This window comes from Eleginops maclovinus, chromosome 16 (assembly GCF_036324505.1).
Source record: "Eleginops maclovinus isolate JMC-PN-2008 ecotype Puerto Natales chromosome 16, JC_Emac_rtc_rv5, whole genome shotgun sequence".
NCBI lineage: Eukaryota > Metazoa > Chordata > Actinopteri > Perciformes > Eleginopidae > Eleginops > Eleginops maclovinus.
The window spans coordinates 1,891,732-1,914,385 of NC_086364.1; the positions used below are offsets into that span (position 1 = coordinate 1,891,732).

At 40.4% G+C, this 22,654-nt stretch overlaps 3 protein-coding genes across 6 annotated transcripts; all 3 read left to right on the forward strand.

The window, feature by feature from the left end:
* Window positions 1-117: 117 nt before the first annotated feature.
* On the forward strand, window positions 118-10,806 carry LOC134878614 (phosphoinositide-interacting protein-like). Its single transcript, XM_063904771.1, has 2 exons — window positions 118-166; window positions 9,545-10,806. The coding sequence occupies exon 2, from the start codon at window positions 9,562-9,564 to the stop codon at window positions 9,892-9,894; it is 333 nt and encodes a 110-aa protein (XP_063760841.1). The 5' UTR covers window positions 118-166; window positions 9,545-9,561; the 3' UTR covers window positions 9,895-10,806.
* Window positions 3,112-7,835, forward strand: LOC134878744 (52 kDa repressor of the inhibitor of the protein kinase-like). Of its 4 annotated transcripts, none has more exons than XR_010167718.1 (3): window positions 3,112-3,538; window positions 7,389-7,500; window positions 7,643-7,835. XR_010167718.1 is itself a non-coding variant. In XM_063904954.1 (2 exons), exon 1 carries the CDS (start codon window positions 4,528-4,530, stop codon window positions 7,003-7,005), a length of 2,478 nt encoding a protein of 825 aa, XP_063761024.1. In that variant the 5' UTR covers window positions 4,219-4,527; the 3' UTR covers window positions 7,006-7,038; window positions 7,389-7,835. The 4 variants fall into 4 exon arrangements, 1 of the variants encoding a protein (XP_063761024.1); XR_010167716.1 differs by lacking the exon at window positions 3,112-3,538 and adding an exon at window positions 4,219-7,038; XR_010167717.1 differs by having other exon boundaries at window positions 7,389-7,835.
* A 2,454-nt stretch (window positions 10,807-13,260) lies between the features above and the next one.
* On the forward strand, window positions 13,261-15,122 carry si:dkeyp-72e1.6 (transmembrane protein 238-like). Its single transcript, XM_063903304.1, has 2 exons — window positions 13,261-13,893; window positions 14,832-15,122. Exons 1-2 carry the CDS (start codon window positions 13,377-13,379, stop codon window positions 14,909-14,911), a joined length of 597 nt encoding a protein of 198 aa, XP_063759374.1. The 5' UTR covers window positions 13,261-13,376; the 3' UTR covers window positions 14,912-15,122.
* Window positions 15,123-22,654: the final 7,532 nt, after the last annotated feature.

The window sequence follows — 22,654 nt, forward strand, 5'->3', positions numbered from 1 at the left end:
GATTTTTTCCTCAAACAATCACAATTGTATTATTTTCCTACATTATATTACATGAGGATATCACTAATCCTGCTGAGGAGTATAGAGGAGGGGGGCTGTGATGGATCAGTTGTCCATCAGCAGTCAGTCAGCGCTGGTCCATCAGGGAGACACACAAAGGCTCTAGGTAAGCTGGACACTCACATTTCACTTGTTCTCTTTTAAGACTTGTCTGTTAATTCATGTGGCTGATCAAGAGGTCCCTGAACTCAGCATCACACTCCTGCTGATCCAGCCGCTCTCTGCTGTCAGACTGAGATCCTGATCATGGGAATTGTGGCACTTTATCTGGCTCAGGGCTCTCCATTTTTTTCCATTCCATTTTGAAGACAGGTTTACGTCCTTTTCTCATCAACCAGAAATGAAACTCTATGGTAAAGATTGAAAGTCCTTTATTTTTTCTGTGCTTTTAATAATTAGATAAGTGTGCCATCATTCTGTATTGTTATTGCCAACAGAGCCTATGAAAAGAAATACACAATAGATGTTTCATACTGAAAAACATGTGGGTATAGCTCCAAAGATCTTCCCCAAGGAGCTTCCTGTATTTTGCAGAGAAATGAGGGCTCTGTTCTATCCATGGGTAACAGGAGGTCATCAGGTCCCTCACTCCAGTTCATTTGAATTCAGTCATCCATATATAGATTGTACAGGAATCGCTCTTTCCTATTTTTCCTGCCTATGGGGAAAGATGAGATGATATTGTTTGCTTTAAGTTCCAAGATGTCTTTTCTTTAGTGGTGTTTTCAATCTGTTCAGTTAGAGTTTCAAGTTGATTCTTATTTTTGCGATGGATGTCATGCGGTTGTGTGTATATTCCACACTGAAAAATTCGACTTTCATTAAATGTTTTATGTCAACAGATTTCTCATAACAATACGAGTTAGTTGAAAGCAATAATATTACATTTAACTACAAAATATTAGGTTCAACTTAATATTATTTCTTTCAACTAACCTAATACAGTTGACATAAAACATTTAATTATAGTCAGTGTTTCAGTTTTCCAGTGTTTGCTTAGATGTTTATAACTCATTATTTACAGATGAATGCTGCACAGTAGCACTGCCTTCTATTGTTGGTAGGTCCTCTATACAGTGTTGCCAACTACGCGACTTTCTCGCTAAATCTGTTGACTTTTTTTGTCAAGAGCTACTAGCGACAAATCTAGAGACTTTTATTGTTGTTATTTGAGACTTTCCTGCAATTACTCTCCTCAACGAGCAGTGGGTGCTGAGCCCGTCCGCCGTCCCAAAAGAGGACAGAGGAGCATGCGCAAAGCCCCAGCTGATCCCACTCTGGCTTACAGGGACACTTTGCAGGTCCCAAGCTCGGATAAAGGAGGAGGGTTGGATGTAGAGCTAGCAATTTCAACCCACATAACAGTCTTTTGACTAAATGTGATATTCTAAAATGTAACAATACATGACCAATTGATTTATGGAATGTGATTCAAACAGTGGCGGGCCGTGCATTTCACACCTAGGCCTTCAGTGATGTCCTACACAGTCCTACCTGAATTATTCCACCTCTTAATACCATCATTATGACGCCATGGCTCTAGAAACTATACATTTAGACAGAAACGCAGTATAACCGGGCGTTGCATCACCTTAACATAGTCAAGTACAGAGTTATATTAATATTTCCGAAGCATTTATAATCAATACATCAGCATATACAGTTAACTTAATTAATCAGATTATCTGACAAACCGCTCCTTGACACCTGTGTCTGTCACATAACGCAGAACAAGTGCCAGCTGTGCTACATTACCCACATCTGACGTCTCGTCCACCATAACAGCGACAAAGGGTGCTTTTTTAATCTTCATTTTGATCTCTTCTCCCATCACTTCAGCAATAGCATACATCAGGTCGTTTTGTATTTTACCTGACGTCCCAGTAAACATGTTGTTTGTGTACAGGTGGTAATGCAAATCTGTGTTGTTGAGAAAAGAAAGAAGCTCCACGTAGTTTCCTCTGTTTCTGGACTCGGCGCTTTCATCGTGTCCCCTAAATGAAAGTTCCTGTTTACCCAAAAACAGGACACAATCAATCAGTCTTTCAATATTTCGCTATTTTTGTTCACCCTTTCGTTGTGGAGCTCCGTTTCCCTGCGCACTTGTTCGTTGAGCTGTAGATCCACTCGGGTGTCCCCAAAAGTGCCCAGCTGTGCTTTGGTGTCTCGTTGCTGCCTTGGTTAGACAACTCAAGTTTGCAAATTTAGTGTGGCTCCAAACACCAAATCGATCAGTTGCAAATACCAGGCATTCCCGGCAGTACAATTTGCAGTGCCTCTCGGAGGCTGTGAGCCAGGGGTACCGCTCGTAGTTTCCCTGCTGTGCTAGGCTCGCTAGCGTTGGAGTGGGTCGTTCACCTTTTCAAGATGTGTAGCTTTACTTGAAAAGTTCGTTTTGAAAATGGCGTTGTTATTATATCTTCGACCAAATTGATCTCTTCTCCTCCTTCAGCCATTGTGGGTTGAAAAAAATAGCTTGTAGAAATCTACACAAATTAGCTCGCTCAAGTTCTAGTTCTGTTTGCTAGCTTTGCCCATAGACTGTATGGCTCTGCCTACTGCCTAGCTCTGCCTCTCAATAGTGCGTATCCAATCAGAAGATGTGCACGTGCTAACGTTAGCGTACGCCTGCTAGCTGGCCCGTTGTCGCCACCTCGAAATCTGATTGGTTAACGCCACAATTTTGTTTGCGTTCACTTTAAGCTACAGCCGCCCGCACTGTTGATTCTGAAGGCCTAAGGGCAGATTTCTTTGACCCTAGCAACACATTATGGCTGAAATATGATTGGATAAAAGCTCTAACATAAAGGCCAGCCCTCCAAATCTCGTTCTGAGGCTGGAAGCAGCGCAGCCAAGACGAACGCTATAAAATGAAGAGAATAGACTATGGGGAATAATTTAATACGTATTTGTGGAAAAAATATATCAAAATGTAATTTATATTCTGATGATGTTTAGGCCAGCAGAGAAGGCCTTGCTGGCCCTGACGGCCCACCACTGGATTCAGGCCCGTAGCCAGGGGGGATCGAAGGGTTCGTTCGATCCCCCTCCCGCACTCGACCCCCCCCCCCCCCCCCCCTCCCCCCATACACAGACACGCCCCTCAAGATATGTGGGCTATTCAATGAATGAATTGTTCATCTCCGGTGAATATACATGATTCAAATCTAAATTTACAATATCAAAATCCAGACTAATAAAAAAGAAAAGTAGACTCAGAGAAGTGACGAGTAAGAAAAATGGTTAATATTTCTGTTTACACATTTTGTTCAGACTGTTTTACACCAATCCAGGCGGTGGCGGTAATGCCCCCATTTCTGTTGGTAGCTAGCCTAATCGCCTATTACATAGGAACAAAGAAGAATCAGAAGAATAGCGAAAATGGGTAAAAAAGAAGACAAGGAACGTAAACGAAAGAAGTCGGCGGCAACATTGTCCCAAAACATTGGTGACTTATTCCAGAAAAGGACCAAAATCGGTAAGCTGCTGAGTGCAGGGCTTCTATTTCTTCACTACTTAGCTGCTAGACCTAGCTGCATCTGAACACTCACTGACCTAGGCTACTTGTCAGTGGTTGCCTAGCTCCATTAGGCTATATGCTAGCCCCATCCCTCGCCGAACACAGAAAATACCACTGTCAATTTTGTAGGAAACATAGCGAACGTAACAGTAACTATTTTCGGGATTGTTAAAAGTGTATTGCTTGGCGTGTTAACGTGACTTCGGTGCTTCAATGTCTCCCCCCCTCCATCTCGTTATGCTTGTGCTCTGCAAGTGCCACATAGCTGACAGTTCCCCCCGTCTGTTTTAGACTAGTGTCTGTCTCCTGAGTCTACTGTCTTGACGCAGAGTGTTACCATTTTGTGCTCGCGGCTTCAGATGTCTATGACAGAACTTATTATGTGCAGTTTCGACCTCGGTCTCTATTGGTGCCTCTCCACCTTTTCCTGAAAGTGAAACGGATTTTATGAGGGGTTCCCCCCACACTAAAGCCAAATTATTTTATGCCCATTAGTTGATTTTTAAGAAATGTAAGTGACAATAACATTCAGTAACTCACTTTGCAATGCTGATGATCAAGCTAGGCTGTATTTTACTGTCACCATGCCTGTTGCTCCAGCTAGGCTGTATTTTACTGTCACCATGCCTGTTGCTCCTAAGGCCATAGTAAATAAAATACAGTATAGAGGTGTAAAAAAAAAAAGGGGGTTAAACATGGATAGGGTGTATGTGAGTCAATCAGTGTAGTTTCCCTGCACCTGATGTTTGTGTTTCAGGTGCAGATGTTTGTTGTCAGACGTTTGTTGTGTGTGCTTTTTGTTAAAACCGTTTTATGACAAATGCAATATATCTGCTTGATGAAATTACCCAAACCCTCACAATTCTATGTGCACAATAGAAAATAAAATAATTCAGAGAATAAAATTATTATTATGTCTGGTTTGAAATACTCTAAAATTGACTTAAATGTCTTTCTTTTGCTGTATTTATTTAGTGAGTCAGCATGTGGAGGGTGAGCTACCAGCAGCTAGTAGTAGCAGCAATGAAACAGCCTTGCCAGGTAACAGTGCAGTGGAAGAGCAGAGAGATGCAGCAGCTCCTGAAGTGGCTGAGGATGTGAGAGTGAGACAGGCAGCAGAATGTGAGGTAGCCCAGCCGAGCTCTGTACTTGACAGTGACCTTGGCTTCTTCATAGATGCAACCAAATCTATTGAGGAAATAGCACAGGCTGTGTGTCAGATGTCTGATGGCCAAAAGTACAATTTGGTGAAAAACCACGTCAGACCTTCGAAACATTTCATTTTCCCAACTACATTTATTGGTGGGTGCAACAGGGCATTCAGGTATGATTGGTTTGAGGAGCATGGATGGTGGCTGGTTTACAGCATGAAACTCGATGGCGCTTTCTGCATATGCTGTGCTCTCTTTCTCAATGCCACAGAGAGGAAACAGTCAACTTCACTGATAAATGCGCCCTTCAGTAAATGGCATAAGAAAACGAAGATAATTGGAAGCCACCAATCGAAAGCAAACCATTTAGTGGCATTTGAAAGAGCAAAACTGTTTCGACAGTCACATGAAAACCCCAATACCCGGATATCAGTCCGTATGGACAGTGCAAAGGAGACCAACATCAAAGAGAACAGGCACATTCTCAAGTGCGTTGCAGAGGCTGTTCTCTACTGTGGCCGTCAATGCATTGCACTGAGAGGATCAGCTGAGCAGCAGCATTGTAGTGGCAATCCTGGGAATTTCTTGGCCCTATTGAAACTGCTTTCAAATCACGATGAAAAGCTGAAGCAGCATTTGGAGAAACCAAAGCTAAAAAATGCCACATATCTATCACCTCAAAGCCAAAATGAAATGATTGATGTAATAGGGAAGCACATGATTCAGGCCAAGATCGTGGAAGAGGTCAGGCATGCTCAGATGTACACAGTCCTAGCTGATGAGGTCACATCCCATAATGAAGAGCTGATGCCAATGTGTGTTCGCTTCGTGGACAAAGACTTAAATATCAGAGAGGAGTTGCTTGAGATTTGTACTTTGCCACGGATCACAGGTCGCCACATTGCAAGCGCGATCAAAGATGTGCTGAGTCATCTAAGCATAGAGATTGCTGACTGTCGAGGCCAGGGGTACGATGGCGCCAGCAATATGAGCAGCGAAAATGTTGGCGTTCAAGCTTTGATAAAAAAGGATGCGCCTAAGGCAGTTTATATGCACTGCAATGGGCATTGCTTGAACCTTGTCATTGCACGCTCTTGTGCTCTTCCAGTTGTGCGCAACATGATTGATAAGATGAAGTACATCGTCATGTTCTTCACCTGCAGCCCGAAGAGGGAACACCTTCTCAAGGAGGTTGTAGATAAGGAGGCACATTCTACCGGAAAGCGGAAGCCCCTGATTGACCTCAGCCGCACAAGATGGGCAGCACGGCATGATGCCTACAGTCACTTCTACAGTGCCTTTGTCTTCATTATTAAGGCTCTGGAAGTCATGGCACAGGGTCTCCATACAGAGGAGTACAGTGAAGATGTCACCAGTGGATGGGAGGGCAAGTACAAAGCAGAGGCCTATGGTCTCTTGAGTGGGCTACAAAACTTTGGATTCATCCTCACATTCCTCACCGTATACCAAGTTTTATCCCACCTGGCGGGCATCACGGTGAAACTGCAAAGCACCTCACTCGACATCATCGAGGCATTTAGCATGGTTGATGAGGTGAAGTCTGTCTACAAGGAGCTCCGCGAGACCATCGACGACGACTTCAATCAAATCTACGAACAAGCAGTTAGGATGGCTGCTCAGGTCAACGTGGAACCAACCCAGCCGAGAGCAGCTGGAAGGCAGAAACACAGGGAAAATGTACCCGCTGAAGGAGTGAAGGAGTACTATCTCCGGAACATGACGATACCCTTCTTAGACCATGTCATTTCAGAGTTTGAGTCCAGATTTAGTCCCCTCTCTGTGACCGCATCAAGGCTCATGGGCCTAATTCCATCTGTCCAGTGCAACTCAGATGTAACGGTGGACATCTCTGAAGCAGTCGCTCTGTACCAAGATGACTTGCCATCACCAGAGGTCATTGACCAGGAGCTGAAACGGTGGAAGTTGAAGTGGCAGGTCAAAGCATTACACCAAAGACCAAGCTCATGTGCCTCAGCTATCAAAGAGTGTGATGAGATGATGTATCCGAACATCTTCAAACTCCTGAAAATTGCATGCACCTTGCCAGTGACCTCCTGCGAATGTGAGAGGTCTGCCAGTGTTCTCCGGAGACTCAACACATTCATGCGGAGCAGCATGGGAGAGGACCGCATGTCATCCTTGGCTCTCATCCATACCCACTACGACATGGCTCTGGATCTGGATGAAGCTGTCGATCTATACTCAAAAATGCACCCAAGACGATTGGAGCTGATGAGCGTTCTGATGCAATAGAAGCCATAGAAGAAGAAGAGGGAGACATGGGGGGTGGGTCATTTCACGTGAAATCAGACACTTTGGGGCCCAACCGACACAGATTTTAATCAAACTTTGTGTGCCTTCTTAGTGGTAAGGTAGAACCCCAGAACTGCATTTGCATGAATCTGGCACTAATATAAGGGAGAAATGGACTAAGAATGTTTTAAGTAAGAGGGTAGGGCACTACACATTCAACCTTGATTATGTCAATTTAAATTACAAAGAGATGGTTTTGATGCTGTTTGAAAGCTCTTTTCTGGAACACTTCAATTTATATCATTATTAATTCATGTTTAAGTTTTAATGACCATACCGATAGTGTACTTCATGAAGTAATTGTTATCTATTTATGTCAACAGTGGAGAGATAGACAATAAAGGACAGCAACAACAGACAGACAGAACAACAACAGAGACAGACAATGGAGGGCAGCAACAGACAGGCAATGGAAGAAAGCAACAGACAACTGAGGTGAGCAACAGAGACAGACAATCACAGATGTAGGAAGTTTGAGTAACACTTACATTTATATCAAATTCTTCATTCTTGTTAAAGTTTTAATGACTATAGAGATAGCTCAATTGAAGCAATTCATGTCCATTTATGTTAACAGTGGGGAGCAACAGACAAAAAATGAAGGACAGCAACAACAGACTCACAACAAACTTGACGATGAATAAAATATGTCTAAATTAAAAGATTTGAAGTGTGCTGGTGTATTTAGGGGGCATTGGAGTAGGGAGCCAAATGAAGTCCACTTTCGGGGGGAAAAGATCCCCCCCCACCACAATGCTGGCTACGGGCCTGGGATTCAAAGCATTCAAAGTCAGCATTTAATGAGCACATGGTGGACCTTCAGTTAGCAACATGATTCAGCTAGCAAGGTGACTGTGTATTGTTTTACAAATATATTTCAAATTTCTGAAAGGTTTTTATATTAATTGATATTTCACTATGACAGAGTGGACATGACAAGTTTGACAACATACGACTACACACATAATATGATGAAAATTACGAAATATAAGTGTAAATACTTACTCTACTAGCCACTGTTTCAGCCTCCATTGAAGAAAGACAACATGATGGTAGTAATGTCACTGAAGACATCAGGGGTTACTTAAGGGGCAGTTACCCCATAATGACAGGGTGGACAGCAATTTCAGGGACACATGCAAAATGTGCAATATCATGATGAAAATAGAATATACATGATCAAAATGACTCGTTTTATCAAATAACTTGTTGTGGACAATACAACTATATCGTTTTTGTTTTTTTATTATTTAGTCTCATTTAACCACTTATTACACACTGTATTTAGCAGAGCCGTGTGTGGGACATGCCAAAATCACGTACATCCAATGAAAAAACGGTATAAAATGAAGGAACCACATTTCAAGAGACTTATCATTGTACTGATATGTCTGTAAATGTTTGGCCATTTATAATAAGACCTCAGAGTTTCATTATTCTGCTACATTTTCATGATGACAGCGATACTCTGTCCTCCAGCGTCTGTCACATGCATACGGCAAATTATGCAAATTAGGTGATGACGTCATTTAGCGTCTTTTAGGACAGCCAATGGCTACTTTCCTTCCCATGGAGTTGGCAACATCTCCCTCTATAGCTGTGTGTTCGTCTTGTTGTTGACAGTTAGGGGAATACATTCCACTAGAGATCAATTAAAATGTAGTCCTTCAGTTTTTGTTTTACCCTGAAGGATTTCCTTGTATGTTTTGTCCGAGCTAGTTTGGTTGCCTTCAGCTGAATACAGGGCCACCATGTTTACTCACCTCCAGCTCCATTAACTCACATTGCCATCAGTCATACACCATGCTGCTGCTGAATACTAACAGGAGCAGCATCAATCTGCCGCTGATGGTCACTTCCTGAAGATCCTGCACCTTTCCTGATGTTTGAGTAACATTGGCTAAATGTTGCAGTGACCAGCTGTTAAACACTGAGCCTTTAGAGCTAGATGCTAACGTGCGCAAGCTAACATGCTCAGAATGGCAATGATAATCTGAGGTTCATTTACTATGACCTCATAAAGTGATGTGTGCTAGCATGCTAACATTTGCTGTATTGTAGTAGACTCAAAATATATAAAAACATTATTATAGTTCATACTGAGAGGAACATGAATGTACCGTAACGTGTTAGACTGACAACATTAAGAATAAAAATAAAGTGATAAATATTTATAATACTCGTGTTTAACTCTACATTTTCAGAATCAGAATCAGGTTTATTGCCAAGTAGGTTAACACATACGAGGAATTTGTCTTGGTGTTATGGTGCATACATAAACATATAAAAATAAAATAAGGACAGTGATAAAAAAAACTATTATAATATAAATATAATAACATTACAAATAAAATAACACTTGAGTTGTCAGTTACCAATAGGCTTTGGACTGAGAGTCTGCTCATTTGTAGGAAACATTCAGAGGAGTAATCCTGTTTGTACCCTTGTTTAGACTGTGCTCGGCCCTTGCTCCCCACAGCTTCAACCATAGCCACCATGGATCCGTCCTGCCAAGGTGTGGGGGACACTGAGGCCTCCGCCCCTCTCCACCCTCACCAGGGCGAGGCTCCATCCTGCTGGCGACTCTACTTCAGGCCCATCCTGGCCATCGGTGTGGGCGCGCTGCTGTTTGGGTCCGGCACCGCCCTGTCCCTGCTCTACTTCACCCAGACGGCCGGCGTCCCCTACCTGCTGGGCCCCCTCCTCCTCTCTGTGGGTCTCATGTTCCTGGTCACTGGCCTGGTCTGGATCCCCGTGCTCAAACAGAGCCAGAGTCAGCCATGGGAAGGAACCGCAGGGGGGGCTCCAGCAGCACTGATGGGAAACTAACAGGACCACCGGCTTTAGAAGCACCAAACAGGGCACACCGTGGACAGTATGGACATTGTGTGAGTGTGTGACCCACAGCAGGGACTGAAGGTCAGGACATCTGAGCCTGAATCTGTAAAACTGTTTTCTGTTTGCTGGGCCAATCAGTGGAAGCCATCGCTCAGATTTTTGAATTTCATACTAGGATGTATTTATCATTTATCAAGGAAACTTTTCTGTTATATTCTTTGAGTATTCTTTCTACCACCATATACAGCTCCGGAAAAATGAAGAGACCACTTCAGCATTACTTGTTTTACTATTAATAGGTATGTCTTTGAGTTAAAACAATTTTTCTTATTGTGTTCTATAAACTACTGACAACATTTCTCTGTGTTGGAATTCAACAGACACTGGAATGGCTGCCATACATGTAGAGATAAAGATTTAAGAACAATGTTGAGTGGTCTCTTCATTTTTCCTGGAGCTGTATGTCTCTGTCCTGTATCTGTGTGTCCCCCGCAGTAAATGTGTTTTGTGTGCTCAGAAAAACAGTAACAGTGAACAAGTAATCAAAATGTTATATATTGAGTATAAAACATAGTGTAATAAGTCTTTAAAGAAACCGTTGATAGATGCTACATGCCAATGGGCTGAAACATGTAGCATCTTGGGGCTGAGTTCAGATCTTTGTCTTAACAAAGGATTTCATGTTAAAGCTGGGACTCTAAAGGCATTATTATTTGTTATAACCACTTTGTGATTTATTGCTAGTCCAGACTTTTCTTCTCCTGTTTTGTTCTTCCTCTATTTAACTTGAATAAATGAGTTTCCTCCCACTTTAAAATGGTACATCAACTACTACTGCTGGTGTTTTTATTATACGAACTGAAAAGAGCATTAAATAAAAAACAAATCCATGAAAACTTTGAGGAGTTTTATAGATCGGTTGGAACATATATTATGTATTAGTCGTCCCTGTATGAATGATCATCAGTCTAAAGGCCCAAGCCTTGTTATTATCATTTCCCTTTCCAGGGGGCTGCAGCCTGAGCAGATGCAATTTGGCTGTGTGGACAATACAATGTGTAAGAGACGGGGAATGCTGTGTGGACTGTCATGTCGTGAAGCCTGGGGTTTGGCATTTTGGGATTGTGTCAGGATGGGAACCCTTGATTTGTAAAATTATGCGTGAGATGTTTGAGGTTAAAGAGCGGTAAAGATGTGGCTCTGTCATCATTTCAACCCAGGCTCTGCTAATGCTACTCTTTATCCAGAACCTGCACCTTTGTAAGAATGCAATGGTTCCATGTGAATAAGAAGCTGTAACGGGAGGCTATTTTCTTGTAACTGTCTGGAAAACAAAGCAAATTAGCTGAAAAATAAAGACAAATATGAAATCTGTTTATTTGATGCAGGTCAAGTACAGCATACAGAATAATTTACATGTGTTTCTTATATTTCTTATATTTTTTTCTCACAAACCGATAAAATGATAGTCTGCTTTGTAAACTACGCTGACATGAGAATACAGAAACCAGGCTGAGGAGATGTTTGTTATTGATCCTAGTTGAGTCCATCTAAAAGTCATATCTAAGGACTACATATCTGTAGATATTTATTAGTTATTACGATAAACTCTTGTTAGAGCCAGTATTTTGTTTTTATAAAAAAAGACCACGTATGTAGTCAACACTGCATAAAGTAATACAATTCCCACGGCGCCATTCTTTAATGTGACAGATGGGCAACCTGTCGAAAGGACGCCGTCGAGGAATAGTTTTTTTACCGGTTAAGTTTCGGAGAAAGAAAGACCACCCTAGTTGTTTATTATTAAACACAATGTTTAAGGCGTCTACAGGCTTGATGGAAAAATAGGGAAGGAAGCCATGACTCCATTTCAAAGGAGCTCATAGAGCCTTTCACCTTCAATATTTTCAACACTCATTATTGTAACACAGAGCTGTCCGCCCCCCACCCCCCGGCACTGTGTGTGTGTGTGTGTGTGTGTGTGTGTGTGTGTGTGTGTGTGTGTGTGTGTGTGTGTGTGTGTGTGTGTGTGTGTGTGTGTGTGTGTGTGTGTGTGTGTGTGTGTGTGTGTGTGTGTGTGAGTCTGTGAGTCTCTACATCTGAACACATGCATGGTTTTAAAGTGTGTTTATTTGAGGAATATGTCACACAGGCCGCCCCAAATGGGTCATTTTCTGCCGCCCATCTGTCCCGTTGTATCATTGTTGCTCTCTGTTAGTTATTTATCTTCATCTTCTCCATAAGCTGGTGTTCTGTGTAAATCCTTTAGAACAGGATTAATGAGGCAGAGAAATGCTGCTGGACATCCATCTGGGATTGTTCGGAGACCAACATGGCTGCAGACCACCAAAACACACACACACACACACACACACACACACACACACACACACACACACACACACACACACACACACACACACACACACACACACAGCTGCAGGCCAAAGAGTAGCGTATGAACTGTTCTGACCCGATGTGGCCTGCAGCGCGTCCATCTGTGTGTGTGCAGTCTGCATCAGAGCTGTCCGGACACAACATGCTAACGTGCTGCATAAAGTCTGGACACGGAGCCTGTGTTTCTGTTTAAAAAAAAGAGTTGATTAAACAGTGAAGATCAGCACCTGCTTTCACTCACTGCAGACTGCACACAATCATCTGTCATTAATAAAAGAAGATTTATGGTGGAGCATTTAAACGGAAAGTACAGTAGCAAAGGACGGTCGACCAACTACCAAGGTCGTGATTAACTAATAGCACAGGATCACACTGACGCAGCCTGGAAGTGGAACAAAAGCAAAACGTACAGTAGCATGAGTGAACTGTTCAGGCACAGTCCGTACAGTACTCCTAGAATGGGAATAACCCTTGTTATTATAGTGGTATTTACTCCATTACTTTTAATACAAGTCTATAGAGTGCTGACCATGCAGATAACAGTGCGTAGGCTACTACTGCATATTAAACTCACACAAGGCCTAAAACAGATGAATTACTTATTCCTAAATCTTTTTTTCATTGACAGGTTTTGTTTAATTCATTTAGACAAATGAGTCTCTGTTAATGTTAATAAACTTCTTTTAATGTATATGTGCTTCATGTGTGTTGTCAGAAAGGTCCTATGCAACATTAACTCATTGTACTGGCCTTTCGTATTTATTTATCTAAGCCTCGGCGACTCAGAAGGTAAGGTTCCCTGTTTGTTTAGAGATAAGGTGAGTAAGGGCAGGGCTAAAACACGTGCTGCAGACATTTTGTCCAACATTCATAACTGTTCAGACGGCAGCTCTACTGCCCGGGAAGTAGAACACCTCACCGCCCGGTAGAGCTCAGCCCCTCCCCCCGGAGTAGCCCGCCCCTCCCCGCAGTCTGACTCACCTTACCCTGCTCTGACACGCGATGCCAGGCACAAAGGCTCCAGGCAATAAACTATCAGGGGTGTCTCCGGGTTCACGGACCTGCTGTATGCCGACATGGAGCCGGTGTACCCGGGGCTGGGCCGCTGTGTGTGCTGCTTCTGGCTCGCGGTAGCCTTTGACATCGTGGGGCTGCTGGTCCTGCTGCTCGGGGTGTTCGTGAACGTCTTCTTCTATGACCTGCTCATCTACGCAGGAGCCATCGTCATCTTCCTCAGCCTCATCTGGTGGGTGTTCTGGTACTCCGGGAACATCGAGGTGCCCCCAGCGGATCTGGAGGATGATGTGGGGTTACTGAAGAAGGACCCCGGGGCTCTGGGCGGCCTCAGCGGTGCGGTGCGGCGCCTCTCCAGTCGCGTGACCTCCGGCATCAGGACATCCTTCCGCAGGAACGGAGCACCGGCCCGCACGCAGAGGTCAGCCGGAGGGCCGCCGGGGACCGAACAGGTGCCGGGGGCCGAGCAGGTGACGGTTGCCATGACAACAATGACCCCACCGGAGCACACCCCGCAAACTGCTGCTTCCTCAGTGGCGGGCTGTTACGTAGAGATGCCGCACACAGCAGAGGCTGCAGGTGAGGCCTGACCTCCGTCACATACAGCCTACATTTCACTATGAATCAACTGGCTACCACGGCATTATACAGGATTATACAGCCTTTTATATTACATCTATATATTTTACTGGCTTTGTTCCACTTGCATATCTGTTTTGAGACTAGATATATTTTTTTCGAACCTTATACCATCATACATAACACCTGTAGGAGGGAGACAGATGATGTTGGTGCTAACGCTTAATTCAAAGAATTTGAAACCAGAAGTATAAAACATGTTCAACTAAAATGGGGATTGTTTTCAACAATTCTCATTTTTAGATAAAATGTTGGCAATTCAAATGACATGGTTTGCACATAAACTGCTGTGAAACAAGGAACAGTTTAACTAATGTTTTTAATGTTGTGTTTAGTTGTTTCTGTATTATTATTGTGCAATAATATTCTAAGTAATAAGTAAAGTGATTTAAAAGCTGTTTCTAATGATGTTATACACCGAATATAATTCAGATGAGCTTTAATCATTTGATGTTTTCCAGGAAACTGTCAGAACATGTGTCATTTTGGGTATTTTTAGAAAGCAAAATCTTCCTCATTAAGATCATTAAAGCCCAAATTCCCAGTAAGGACACAGTGTCCTCAGGGGTAGCTTTAAAACAAATGCCCTTCAATGTTATAAGAGTAATTTCCCAGTGTTAACACATGATCTCAACAGAATATTAGGCATAATGTGCTCCAATAAAAGCATTTTTCTGTTATTACTTTTATAAAACATCATTAAAGGGAAGTTTACAGTGTGATATGTTCATGAAAGACACATCTAATGTGTTAGAGTAGCAGCTCAAGGTTCAAACTAAGTAAAAATGACCTTTACACATGAAAAATGCCTTGTTTTCATGAAGGTGTTCTTGCTGTGCGTAACTTCATTCTCTTCTCTTTTATGTCTGTGAATGCAGAACTGAAAGCACTACCTGAGGCTGTGGCAGTGAACACTATCTCTGATCAAACATTAACCACAGACACGCCCATGGTTTGAACAATGGCCGACGCACCTGAACCTGCTCTGATCTCAACCCTTACCGTGTCCTCCATCTGTGCCTCCGGACCATCCTCCACTTTTATACTGTTTGTGAGTTTCATAAGACATTTTTGGTAATTAATAATGATATGTGGAAAATGTGTCTTTTGAGTCTTTGTTCAATACTTTATTACAATGTATATTTTCCTAATAAATGTGTTTTAATCAATATGGCAGCATTATTCCAGTCTGTTTGAGATTGAGAAACATGTTTTAGTAAACATTTACAGAATTACAGCAAACATTTTCATAATGACGGTTGCACAAATGAGCTCAATGTCCTAAGATGTTCTTTTTTTATTACCGGTGCTACGAGAAATCTAGGACAACTGAAAAAGTGTCATGTTGAAATCAAAAATCCTGGATTTGCTTAAAGACAAACAGAAAAGACAGATAGAATTTGAAAGAGGTTTGACCTTATTTTTGCCTCACAGAGGTCTTGTCTTTCTCTGGAGGGTGGATTCTGTCCACACAGTGCCCTGCAGAGTTCCTAAAGGAAACTTGGTCCTGATTTATGGGTAGGTTATGTAGAGATGGATTGGCCAAAAGTTCTTGAAGTTGAATGTAAACAGACAAATTCCATGTGTAACTTCAAGGGTTTTTATTGTCATGTGCACAGTAGCTACAGTGTAGTGATGGCAATGAAAATCTAAGGTCCTGAGCTCCTCCAACAATGCAACATATTATAAAAGGACATCAGACAGAAAAATAACATAAAAAGAATTGAAATCAAACAAAAAAAGTGCAAAATGAAACAGAGTAGTTTAAATTAGAGTAAAATAGTGCAGGTTATGTTGTTAGACCCGTATATAAGTACTTTAGATGAAGTATATAGATGGCAGAAAAATAAATAAACACAATAAGATAAATTACGCATGGAATGTAGAAAATGACCAAGTAATGCAGACTTCTATATAAATGTAAATATAATTAAATATACAATAACATTAAATATAAAATATTGTACAGTGAAATCCAATTAAATACAGTTTTATCTACTAATAACTATTAAGATAATATATTAAATAAATTCTGAGATGCAACCAGATGAATGTTTTGTGTTATGGAGGCACTTTACAGAGCTCAGGTGTTTAGTAGTCTTATGGCCTGTGGGATGAAACTGTCTCTGAGTCTGGTGGTTTTGGTCCTGATGCTGCGGTACTGTCTGTCAGACGGCAGCAGAAAGAAGAGTTTGTTGCTGGGGTGATGGGGGCCTTTGATAATCCTGTGGGCTTCCTGGTTTGGATACTGTAGCATACTTTTCTCTGCCAGGTATGATCAACATTCTTATACTAAAATTGTAACAAATGGCCGGTTGACAGGGTGAAAGGGGTCGCTCTTAGGGATGAACTTCCAGAGAATTTGAGCTGAGCACTGGACAGGCTTCCTTACATGTAGAGATAAAGATTTTAAAAAATGTGGAGTGGTCTCTTCATTTTTTCCGGGGCTGTAGATCAAACATGGCAGCTCTTTTTAATGGGATAAACTTTTGAAAACCCACTGCACACCACCTACTCATGACAATGTCTTTAATATCTGCTATTAGCAATAGTTTGATCCCTAACAACTCTGTTAAGTTACCTCAAAAGGTGACCTAAGTGGTAAAAAAAAAGGAATAAATGAGGTTTATGTGATTGGTTTCAGCCCTACAATGAGTAGGATTTGTGCCTTGCTGTAAACACAGCTTTTGGCCTCTTCCCCCCGCCTCAGATTCCCTCTGGTTTTGGAAATACTTTTTAATGGTTTGGTGTTTCACCTCATGTTTCTGCTTTTTCTGCACAAACATGTCCTCCATTTTGATATTTCCTCTTGGATGTGTGTCTGACATCTGGCAAATGGTGGCTTTGTTCTCATAGAAGTTGACGCACAGAAGTGCAGCCAAATGAAAGAGAAGAGGTCAGTCCAGGAAAAGACACCGCAACATACTTCTGATGGGCTACAAAGGATCATTGGAGGGACTCTTTTATAGGAGTCTACATATTGCTTGGTTTGAAAACCCTACCTTAACCCTACTTGTGTCGTTAACTCAGACAGTAATCAGTTGGGTAATGGCACCTCCATTGTGTCTGCTCCTGAAGCAAAATCTATTCATTTATACTGTATCCACTTTTATTTGTGAGAAGCAAATTAAACACATCATGAAATATGTAGATCCAGCCTTCAGGTGGTTCATGAAGCAGGAGCGGCTCCTGTGATAGGAGCTGTAAATGAGTCTACACACTGTGACCCTTACCTCACTGAAGGCTGTGATTATGATTTATATATTTATTTAGTGTTCAGATGGGTCATGCTGAACCTTCTTGGGACTTTACGTAGTTTCAGAAGCTAACAAGTTACAACACGAACAACTGGATACAAACATATCATTTAAAATACAAATGTGCACTGAGTGCTTCCTGGTCCCACCCAGATTGATAAGACTGTCTGTAACCTTTGGAACCAGTTGGCTTTATTAGACTGCTCTACTTCTGCCTGCATTATTGTTTCTACTAGCAGGAGGAAATAAACCCCTTCCATGTACTGTGACCAGTTAGCATCAGTTCTAAATGTGGAGAAAGTACGCAAGCGCAAAGCTAGCACATCAAAAGAATATTGCAATGAATGTAAGAAAAAACACAACTTTTAATCACAAGGCTACATTATTGTTACTAAAAGGAATAGCTGATCCAAAAGGATAATAGACGAGTAGAGGAGTTTTACACACACTGCATCCCACAGAGCAGAACACTGATGCTGTTTTTTACATATTAAAACTGTAGGCATAAATAAGGTATAAAGATTTACAGCCAGTATTGTCCTGATCCAACAGCTGGTACATGATACTCATTAGATAGATCAATGTCTGCACATCTCACCAGAAACGTTACTCAAACAAATGAACGAACATGGAGTTGACTGCGTTTCTCAACATATAAACATATGATTATAAAGCTTGTTCACTTTTTTAGGTTTTCTGTATCACTCCAGACATTGATTTACATCCATTATCCAAAATGATATATATTTAAAAGGTTTGTTAAATACTGGACGATGATGAAAATGGTTGTTAAAATAGCTGTTGAAAAAAAAAGCTTTTACCTGTGATTGTCTTTGATAGTATTAGCCTGTTACTAACTTACTTACTAATAATCTTACAATGGTTGATTCAGACAGCTCCTACTATATACAATAATATTTATATATATATATAATATGACATGTTTTTGAAAAATACATTTTTTTCCCATATTGATATTTAATGCTAATGTTCATTTGGTTCATGTTTTGTTGTCTAAACAGAAGTGTGTTTTCAGTGATGATGTCACTGTTTTTTTTTTTTTTTACATTAGGGGGCCAATTTGGGATTGATCCATTCCATAAGTTATTAAGTGAATTGTTAGAATCTGTTGTGGTGTTTTGGCCTTGGTATTTTCAGTTTCGTCTGCCATTGTTTGGTTCTGTGTATTAGAGTGAAGTGAAGACAATCATTGACACTGTTTTATGGTTTATTAACTTTTTTGGGCTAAACGATGTCAGATTTAGTCTAAAAGGATCCGGATCAGCGTTAACTACCCAAAATGTGTAAAGTTATGTAATCATAGGAGACTAATCCGCTCAATGTCTGTGAACCCACCAAAACGCTCGCATGGTGTCAGAGCAGGGGGCTGTTTGGCTGTTCCTCTGATTCCAGACTCCCTCCTCAGCAGGAAGACAGGCTGAGTAAAGGACATCAACCTCAACATCAGACCTCTGGTTCTTCTTTAGAAGAAATATTTTCAGCAGAGGTGGGAGAAGTACTGAGATCTTGATGAGTCAAAGTAGAAGTACAAGAGAGCAGGAATATTCTGTCCCAAGTAAAAATCTTGCATTACTCAAGTAAAAGTACAGAAGGGTTAGCATCAAAATACACTTAAAGTTAACCTTAGAATCAAAAATCCGTTCTTAGTCCCACAGCAGGGACATTTACACTGTTTCATTAAAAGTGGCATAGCAGGTTAAAGAAAAATAAAAATAGGTAGGTGAGTAAGTACATATCCATGACTAGAAAAATGATGAGCAGTGTAAAGTAAAAGTAGAAAGTACTCTCATCTAAATGTACTTAAAGCAGCGACAGTAAAAGTAGTCATTGTCTGATTGGTCCATTTCAGAATAATATCTCTGATATGTTTTATAATTATTGATCATTAAAGTGTTCTCAGAGCTGGTAAAGGTGCAGCTAGTTTGAATGGCTTTGTATACTGCAGGGTAGCTGCTGAATTTACTCCAGGTGAACTAAAGTCTGATTTAAGGGTTGGTGATATTTACCATCATTAATCCAGATCTGCCCGGTAACTAAAGGTGTTAAATACATGTAGTAGAGTAAAAGTACACCATTTACCTGTGAATTATAATGAGGTAGAAGTACACAGTGGCATAACATAGAAATATTCAAGCAAAGTACAAGTATCTCAAAATTGTACTTAAGTACAGTACTTGAGTAAATGTACTTAGTTACTTCACTTCTGGTCTTCCGAAAATTCTGACCCTTCACCATCCTCACCATGTCCTCCTGCCGCCTCTGGAATGAGCAAGGAGCAAACGTTTGCTGTTATTAATATATAAATATTAATGTTGACAGTTAGTCTCCATAAATCTGTGCAAGACTGGTATAAAATATATTGTAGAAATATATCTTATTTTATCTTGTGTATTTTGTGTATGAATTAGCTGAAGCTGCAATACTACAGTAACTCCAACTGTTTCTCTTTCTAACGCCGCTCTGCAGGATGTGAAGTGTTATACAGGCGACTCCTAGTGGTGGGATTATAAAACCAAATCTGTCCGCTCTTCTACATGTTTATCCCTGAGATGTTTTTTCATGGTGTGTATTTAATGTAGTCCAACGTGAAGCAGAAAAACCGACTTGAGTCCAGAAGCTTTAAGGAAAAGGCAGCTGGACACTAAGTCTATAATTTTTACAAGTTCTTTATTAGGCTACTTTAATGATTTTTGCAGATGTATTATTTAAACATGTATGTTATTTCATTAAATATATTCTGTTTTGTTTATGAAATCTGCACAATAATATAACCATATACGTCATTTTTATGGACATTTCATATCCATAAAAGGTTCAGCTGAATCCTCCAGCACTCAACTCAACATATTTACCTTACCTTAGTGTGGGGATGTTTTATTCTTCCGATGCAGTTAACCCCCAGGCCACCTTGAGGAACCAGCCAATACATTATTTGAATTGATACGAATATTGTTAATACTAATAATTAATAAGTGCTACAATAAACATTTTAATTGTAACACATTTGTGCCACTGATCTTTTTCTTCAGTGTCAAATTGATTATTTGTCGTTTTGACAGTTACCTTTAAGAAGAGACACAGCCTCTAAAGGGAACAGTAAACATGTTGTCATGGTTACAACACTGTTGGGTTGTTCGCAAACAATTCTTAATTTAGTTGTATGAATTGTACAAGATAGCAATGCATCAGAGAAGGGAGAAGTACTCAGATCTTGTACTTGAGTAAAGAAGAAGTACTCAGATCTTGTACTTGAGTAAAGAAGAAGTACTCAGATCTTGTACTTGAGTAAAAGTAGAAGTACTCAGATCCTGTACTTGAGTAAAGTAGAAGTACTCAGATCTTGTACTTGAGTAACAGTAGAAGTACTCAGATCTTGTACTTGAGTAAAGTAGAAGTACTCAGATCTTGTACTTGAGTAACAGTAGAAGTACTCAGATCTTGTACTTGAGTAAAAGTAGAAGTACTTAGATCTTGTACTTGAGTAAAAGTAGAAGTACTCAGATCTTGTACTTGAGTAAAAGTAGAAGTACTCAGATATTGTACTTGAGTAACAGTAGAAGTACTCAGATCTTGTACTTGAGTAAAAGTAGAAGTACTCAGATATTGTACTTGAGTAAAAGTAGAAGTACTCAGATCTTGTACTTGAGTAACAGTAGAAGTACTCAGATCTTGTACTTGAGTAACAGTAGAAGTACTCAGATCTTGTACTTGAGTAAAGTAGAAGTACTCAGATCTTGTACTTGAGTAACAGTAGAAGTACTCAGATCTTGTACTTGAGTAAAAGTAGAAGTACTCAGATATTGTACTTGAGTAAAAGTAGAAGTACTCAGATCTTGTACTTGAGTAACAGTAGAAGTACTCAGATCTTGTACTTGAGTAACAGTAGAAGTACTCAGATCTTGTACTTGAGTAAAGTAGAAGTACTCAGATCTTGTACTTGAGTAAAAGTAGAAGTACTCAGATATTGTACTTGAGTAAAAGTAGAAGTACTCAGATCTTGTACTTAAGTAAAAGTAGAAGTACTCAGATCTTGTACTTGAGTAAAAGTAGAAGTACTCAGATATTGTACTTGAGTAAAGAAGAAGTGCTCAGATCTTGTACTTGAGTAAAAGTAGAAGTAATCAGATTTTGTGCTTGAGTAAAAGTAGAAGTACTCAGATCTTGTACTTGAGTAAAAGTAGAAGTACTCAGATCCTGTACTTGAGTAAAAGTAGAAGTACTCAGATCTTGTACCTGAGTTAAAGTAGAAGTACTCAGATCTTGTACTTGAGTAAAAGTAGAAGTACTCAGATCTTGTACTTGAGTAAAAGTAGAAGTAGTCAGATATTGTACTTGAGTAAAAGTAGAAGTACTCAGATCTTGAGTAAAAGTAGAAATACTCAGATCTTGTACTTGAGTAAAAGTAGAAGTACTCAGATCTTGTACTTGAGTAAAAGTAGAAGTACTCAGATCTTGTACTTGAGTAAAAGTAGAAGTACTCAGATCTTGTGCTTGAGTAAAAGTAGAAGTACTCAGATCTTGTACTTGAGTAAAAGTAGAAGTACTCAGATCTTGTACTTGAGTAAAAGTAGAAGTACTCAGATCTTGTACTTGAGTAAAATAGAAGTACTCAGGTCTTGTACTTGAGTAAAGTAGAAGTACCAGAGTGTAGGAATACTCTGTCACAGTAAAAGTATTCTAAATGTTCCTCCAGTGAAAGTAGAAAGTACTCTCATCTAAATGTACTTAAAGTAGCGACAGTAAAAGTAGTCATTGTTTGATTGGTCCATTTCAGAATAATATCTCTGATATGTTTTATAATGATTGATCATTAAAGTGTTCTCAGAGCTGGTAAAGGTGCAGCTAGTTTGAATGGCTTTGTATACTGCAGGGTAGCTGCTGAATTTACTCCAGGTGAACTAAAGTCTGATTTAAGGGCTGATTATATTTACCATCATTCATCCAGATCTGTAAAGTAACTAAAAGTGTTAAATGCATGTAGTGGAGTAACAGTACAACATTTACCCTGAGTTGTAATGAGGTAGAAGTACATAGTAGCAGAAAATATAAATGCTAAAGTAAAGTACATTTATCTCAAAATTGTACTGAAGTACAGTACTTGAGTTTAATCATATGTTTAATCGTAACTGTTTGCATGATTAATATTGACAAAAACAAATCAGAACCTTCAAATGATACTGTTCCCTGAAGCAGAGAGCACAGTTACCAGTGGAAACAGTGAAGCTAGTGCGGAGACTTTTTAACAAAATTTGGAGGGATGGAGTTATGCCGAGTTGCTGGGGAAGGATCCTGCTAATCCTATTAACTATAGGCCATAGCGCTGAAATCCCACTTATGGAAATGGATGGAGAAGATTATAGTTCGTAGGCTTTCGCATGTAATGGATCAGAGAGGGTTAATGAGTCATTTCCAGAATGGATTTA